This window comes from Carlito syrichta, unplaced genomic scaffold, assembly GCF_000164805.1.
Source record: "Carlito syrichta isolate Samal-C Ts95f unplaced genomic scaffold, Tarsius_syrichta-2.0.1 Scaffold304722, whole genome shotgun sequence".
Taxonomy (NCBI): Eukaryota; Metazoa; Chordata; class Mammalia; order Primates; family Tarsiidae; genus Carlito; species Carlito syrichta.
The window spans coordinates 443,093-450,023 of NW_007248818.1; the positions used below are offsets into that span (position 1 = coordinate 443,093).

Genomic DNA, 6,931 nt, shown 5'->3' on the forward strand with positions numbered 1-6,931 from the left:
GATCGCCTGAGCCCAGCGGCTTGAGACTGTGGTGGCTGTGAATGTGCCACTGCACTCCGGCCTGGACGGCAGAGTGAGACTCTAATAAAAAGAAAAGCGAAAGAGCAAGCCTGAGACCAAGGAAATAATCACAGTATATATGTCTGAGAAGGACTGTGTGGAGGATCCTGCGACCCAGCTTCTTAAGCATCAAGAGGATGAAGCCAGGGAAGATGCCCCAGTGGCCACCAGCACATGCTCGGTGCTATCAGTCACCAGGGAAATGCAGATTCCAACAGCGAGACACCACTGTACACCCACTGGCACAGCTAACACTAAAGTATGAACCCCACCCTGAGCGTCAGTGAGGGCACACAGCCATTGGAACTCCCCTATGTGGTTGGTACAGCAGACAAAAAGGCAGAGCCACTTTGGAAAACTGTTTGGCAGTTTCTTTTAAAGTTTATGCACCTCCCCACTGTATAACCCGGCACTTCCACTACCACACATATCCCAAGGGAAATAAATGTGCGTGTCTATAAGAACGTTCATGGCGACTGTATTGATGATAGCCCCATACTGAAAACAACCTGAACGTCCATCCAGGAGAACCGGGTGGTAAACTGTGTTTTTGTGTAATGAAACAGGAGCAATTTTTAAAGAATGAACCACTAAGCGGCATGGATGCCAACACGGTGCTGAGCAGAAAAGGCTAAACCTGCACTAAAGTTTTTCCAGTGATTGAATCAGTAGTGGCTCTCTTGATGGGTGCTGACTGGGAAGGGCAGCAGGGAATTCTGGGCAGCTGGTCTGGGAATGTTCTAGATCTCCATTTGGCTGTAGTCGCGTTGGATACGTGTGCAAGTTTACCAAGCTGTACACTTAAAAGATGCGTGTATTCTGTCACTGGTAACTGAGGAAGTCCTCAGAAGAGTGCATCTGTGTGACAGGAACGGGATGCCATGAGACACCAAGAACAGTAAGCTCTTGGGAACTAGATATATGTAGCAGAAATAAAACTCGCAAAGATGAGAAAGCAGAAGTGGAAGAAATCACAGAAAGTACCACAAAAATGAAAAACAAGGGAAAAAAATGTAAAAAAAAAAAAAAGGCAACACAGGTGGTCTGAATAATAGGATCCCAGAAGAGATCAGAGAACATCGGCAAACCACCAAACAATTAAAGGTATTCTGTAACTTCAGAGCAAGCTTCCAGACTTCAAGGCCTTCGGGTAACAGATGAAAATTACAGTCATGAAATGTAAAGGCAGTGGAGGCAAAGCAAAGATTCCTAATAACGCAGTGAGAGGGGGAGGCTGGATCCTGTAGAAAGGGCTAAGTCAGAATGGCGCCAGACTTCACGACAGTGGCTGGAACCACAAGTCCACAGAGCCATGACGTCCACATTTTAAGGAAAGTAACTTCCAACCTACAGTTGTATATATCACCAGCCGTGCAACTGGTGAAGGGTAGAGTGTAGATTTCTTTCTCAGGATGTAAGATCTCAAATTCACCCCCATATGCCATGTCTCCAGTTGCCTCTGGAGGAAGGCACCTAATGTGGGAGAATACATCAAGGAAGAAGATACCGGACCCAGGAGAAAAGCATGAATTCTTGGTGTTTTGATGGGGGGAGGTGCAGGATAGCCTCACAGAAGGCTCCTGATGGGAGCAGGTCAGACGCTTCCAAACAGACTTGCCCAACAAAGTATAAAAGTGACTGGCAGCCTCACCTGGTGGAGCTTTTTGAAGGGAGATTTCTACACCTGCAGGAGAGCTGACCACATACGAAGGATGAGGACGTAGTTCACTGCATTCCTGGGAAACTACAGCTGAGACTGGCATGCTGCACACTCGCCCATCAGCAGCTTTGCAGAGTCACGTGAGGTCAGCACAGGGTATTGATCCAACCCAAATCACAGTGGAGTCCCCCGGAGCGGTCGGAGTGGGAAGAGACAGCCATCTCAGCCCCCACGGGAAGGCCAGAAACGGCCTGCACCTGAAGGGTCAGTAGACGGCGTGGTGCGTTCATTAGTGGTGTCTCACACACATGGGGTGCCAGGCCGGGGAGGCCGTCTTTCCTAACTGACTTTGCAGGGCCATTGGACTCTAGATCCCGTGGAATGTGTGTCTGATAGAAATGGCGACAAAGTGTATAAGCCAATATTGTCTCTGGATAACCCCATGGTGAGAGAAGTCAGAAGATGTAAATGGGCGGTTTAAGGAGGCATGCTGACACTGGGGGCACATCCGTGTGTTCCACAAGTGGAGGCAGACTCAGCCTTGCTCCCCGCTAGGGGCGAGGTGCCTGTGTGCCAGCCCTTGAGGGCTCCTGTGTCTGGCACTGTAGGTCGTTACTGCACATTTGCATCTTCTTTTTCTGTGGGGCTATCAAGAGACCACACGGTCTGTAGAACTCGTCAGTATTTCCATCAGAGATCTATGCCACAGGATTTAAAGAACCAAGTAGTCCCACCAGTGTTGTTGGGAAGACAGCCTCGCCCTCCCAGTCACCCTGGTGAGCGTGGTGTCACTGATGGACGCACTAGGTTGCACCACCAGCCCTTCAGGTCCAGGTGCCTTTCTGACTTGGCACTGTGGGCTGCAAGGATTTTACGTCTGACAACGTGGAACACCAAGTTTGGCACAGCTCTGGGGATGTCAGAGACATGCGTCTGCCTGCTCCTGCACTGCCTAGACATGGGCACACCCCTAGAGGGAGGCAGGTGTGGGGGTGATGCCATGTCACAGGCAGCAGTACAGACTCTACCTGCTGTCTGCGACCCTCAGGAACACCTGGGACACACCGGAGCCCAGGGATGCCACACGCAGCAGCATTAACAAGCCACACGCTTGTCAGGTGGTGTCAAGAGAAAATAAGCACGGCCCTCCTGCAGCATAAGGCCGTGGTACACAGGAAGTCGTGAAACAAGCTTGGGGTCCTCCGTGATGAGGGTGGCAAGGCAGGGCCCCCTCCTAGGCCCGAGGGCACTATCGCGTGCGTCTCCAGTGTCTTCCAGCAGGTCTGAGGCAAGCCTGCGTTCCAGCCCGCTCCCCAGAGAGATGGGCACCGTCCTGTGTGCCCTCCCGCGACCGCAGCATCCCTGGCGTCTTCTGGCACGGATGCGGGTGTGATCTGACACAGGCCATTTCCGCATGACCCGTGGGGCCCTGGCTGTGTCCCCCGTTTGTCTCGTGGCCCCGCACGTGTCACGCTGCCCCGTCTGAGCAGTGCACGTCTCCTCGGGAGACGACCAGGGGGGTCCCCGTAGGTAAGCTTTCACGCTGTTTCTGATACTCTGGTGCTGACCTTCCCAGCAGGTCAGGGCGTGGGGACAGGCAGGGCCCCTGGACCCCCGTGAGCGGCCGGTGGCTGTGGCCCAGGCCCCGTCTGTGCAGGGAGTGAGTCCACAGTGCCGATGGGCCTGAATGCACGGCGACTGGTCCCAGACGCTCCAGTGGCTCAGGCCAGCCTAGGCCTACAGAGCCAGGGGGCCCCGGGCAAAGCTTCCCGGTCTGACAAAGGGCAGGCGCAGTGTGGAAGGACAGGGAGGGTCCACACAAGGGGGGTGAGAGGGTGGTGGAGTGGGCAGTGCAGCCAGGAAGGCAGCAGGCAGGGCCTCGAGCCGGGGCAACAGATGCAGGCCAGAAGTAGAAACCCCGTCAAGGAGACGGGAGTCCCTGAGACCTCTCCACGGCCACCCCATGTGCTCCACCACCTCACGGCTACTGCAGCATTGCGGGGTGACCCGGATGTTGGGCTCTGGCCTCAGGTGGTCGTCCCAGCTGACGTCAGATCAGAGCCGCCCTGCCTTGGCCACCAATGGCCCCCACCCCGCAGCTCCTCCCCACTGCTGGGTCCCACAGGTATGCGTAAGCCGTCCACAGCCTCCCCAGCACACACGCTGAGGCCCGAGTGCATCTGAACTCGCCAGGCCCTCTGACTCCTGCCCTCCAGCCTCCCACAGCCGCTGGCCGTGCCCCACGTCCATCTCTTCTGGCGGGTGGACATGTCCCTAGGAGGCATCCCTTAGCGCAGACCCCTGACCCCGTTAGTGTCACAGAAAGAGGTGGGGTCAGGAGTGAGGCCGGGCTGTGGCCTAAGCCAGTGCGAGAGACCTGCCCAAGGCATGGACGTCTGGCTCTCCCACCTGAGGCCCTGACATGACTGTAGCCCTGGACTGGGGCGTGGGCCATGCCTTGCCCCCGGTCTGCAACTTGAAGTCTGTCCGGGGGGCTTGTGAGAGGGAGCCTTCCAGGCTGTGGGCCCATGGGCAGGCAAGCCGCGGACCCTAGGCCCTCGGCGGCTCCTAGAGAGAGGACAGGGAAGGAAGGAAGGGCGAGAAGATGGAAGGAAGGGGCGGATGTGGGTGAGCCGTGGTAGAGGCCCTGCCCCCCAGGGAGAGCTGTCCCAGACCAAGGCAGGAGAGCGAGGTGCTGCCTCGTCTGCGGGGTTGAGGCACGGCAGGAAGCCCGCCCAGCAGCTCACTGACACTCCCAAGCCATCACGGTGCCGGTGGGAGGAAGCCCGACCTGTGTCTCCAACGCAGGCAGCTCCACACACCTGACCCTGAATCCCTCCCCAAGGTCGAGACACCAGATCCACGTTCAGGGGCGGAAACCACACAGGAGAGAGGCGGGGGAGAGAGAGGAAGATACACAGTGTCAAAAATAAACAGTAATGATTTTAAACTATTTACGTGACTGTTAACGGGTCCCAAGGAGCAGAGCAGTCAGGTAAAGCCAATGGCTGAGAGCAGTCCTCCCCCGGGCTCCACAGTGGCTCCGTCCCCAGGCACAGGGCAGCAGGTGGCCCAGGAGGTGGGGCTGCCGGTGTCACGGAGATTGTACTGCAGGGATGCAGGTAAGGGGGACACTGGGAGTGTCCAACCCCAGGTCTCAGGAGCGGACGCCGGGTGTTGACGGTGGGAGAGGCATGGGCTCCCTCTGCTGCAAGGGCTCCCGCGCGCCGTGGCCTGGGGGCTAGCGGTTTACCAAGACACGGCTGTCATCCACGCAGTCGACTCCAGTTTTCATCCAGGCTGCGGAAACCGTGCTCCCAACCTCCACCCTAGGCGGCCTCGGCCTGACATTTCAGGTTCCAGAGCCACCTGACGCCTGGACACGGGGCCCTCTCGGGCAGCCTGGGGTCTGGAGCAACCAGTTCAGGCCGCAGGAAGGGTCAGCACCGGACACGGCCGTGACCCAGCCTCCGGGAGCAGTCCTGCCATGGCCGAGTGTTGGGCCGGCCCAGGCCTTCGCACCGCGGCCTCACTGTGGGGCCCCCTTCCTTCTCTGCTCCAGCTCGGACAGCCGCTGCTCGCGGGCCTGCACGTGCAGGGCTCCCACTCGGTGCGCCGTCTCGGTGGCCGTGATGTCGATCTGGGCGTAGCGGGAGGCGCCGGTCCCTGGAAGCAGCCCCTGGTGAGCCACTGGCCCACTCCCCAGGGCCATGCGGCCTGCGCAGGACACTCCCTGCAGGGGCCGCTCTGTGAACCCGCCACACACGCCCTGCGCTGGTTGCTCAGCCAAGACCTGGCCCCGCAGCCCTTGGAGGCGCTGAAGTGGGGGCGTAGGTGGGCGTGACACCTCAGCATGTGGCCCGGCCAGAGACGGAGTTTGGAAACAGCACTGGTCAGGGGCGGATGGACTTGGGCCATAGGGAGGAAGAGGGCCCAGCCATAGCCGCAGTGCCGGCTCAAGGACCGGGGTGTGGGCCCCTGCCCTGTGTCGGGGTCACTGAGTGGCGACCTACCTCGGACGCCCGCGCCGGCCTCGGGGAGCTCCAGGCCCAGGTAGTGCAACTGCTTCTTGGAGGAGGGGCTGGCGGGGATGTTCACGTAGGCGGGCGCCTCCACGCGCAGCCCCGGGGATCCTGCGGGGTGGGTGCTGTGAGTCCCCGGAGGTGGCCCGGGCTGCGCTGACCCGGAGAGCTGCCGCCCCCTCCAAGTGCCCGCCTCCCGCCCTCCGCTTCTGCCTTCTCCCGCCTTTCCAGGACCGCCCATCTTTGGCCCAGCGCTGCCCCATCCTGAGACCCCACCTGTCGTCCCCTGCCTAGTCCAGGCGCCCACCTGACTTCTGGAAAAAGTTGCGCCCCCCCATGCCACCTCTGCCTGCTGTTGGCACTGACACCTGCCTGCCCCGTGGCCTCCCCAGGGCCCACTCTTCTGTCTTCCTGCACCTCCCTCCCGGCCACCCCCACCCCAGCTCTCTCAGACCCCTCCCGGGCCTGTAATGTTCCCCAGCTTCCCCACACTGGCGACCTGGGTGTTCCCACTGGCTGCAGGCTCCGGGTACCCCCCTTTTAGACAGAGGAGTCCCCACAAGGCTGCTTCTAAGCCAGCCTGCACTCCATCTGCATCCCCAGCTGAGCAGACACCCCGGCCCAGGACGCCCGGGCCTCTCGTGCCCTGTCTCCCTCCCAAGAAGCAACTCCTGCCCCCACCGGTTTCCTCACTCTGCAGACCCTCCTGGGCTGGGGAGGGCGGGGTCAGAGTGGGACTGGGGGAACCCAGCATGCCAGGCTGCTGGGGTTCATGGCTGGCTCCATGTTGTGGGTGGCCTGAAAGCACACCGGCCCCATCTTTCCTGCAGACCCAAGAGCCCTGCACCCCTGGGCACCATGGTCCTGCAGGTAGGGCGCTGGGCCTCCCTCTCATTCTGGTCATCACAGCCCTGCTGGGGTGAACACCGCCATAGGATGGGGAGAACAAGTCTCAACCCTCATTCGGCGAGGGCCAGAGACCTAGAGACACAGGTTGGATCGGACCAACCTGGCACACACTCAGCCCACAGAATTCAGGTGGGGGCAGAGTTCGGAGGGACAGAGCCCTGGAGATCATCCCATCTGAGCCGTGGGCCCAGGGGAGGGGCCCTGGCCCAAGGTTCAGGCCTCCCCCTTCAGCGTCATAGACTTCCCAGCCCAGCCCTGACATGCCGGCCCCTGGCCACCT

The 6,931-nt window shown here is 59.7% G+C and overlaps 1 protein-coding gene across 1 annotated transcript in view; it reads right to left on the reverse strand.

Moving 5' to 3' along the window:
* Nucleotides 1-5,249: 5,249 nt before the first annotated feature.
* The window catches only part of DOK7 (docking protein 7), a 27,188-nt gene continuing 25,506 nt past the window's right edge, over nt 5,250-6,931 (reverse strand). The window contains 2 exon segments of the mRNA XM_021713760.1: nt 5,250-5,386; nt 5,734-5,853. Coding sequence (XP_021569435.1) covers nt 5,250-5,386; nt 5,734-5,853 — 257 coding nt within the window.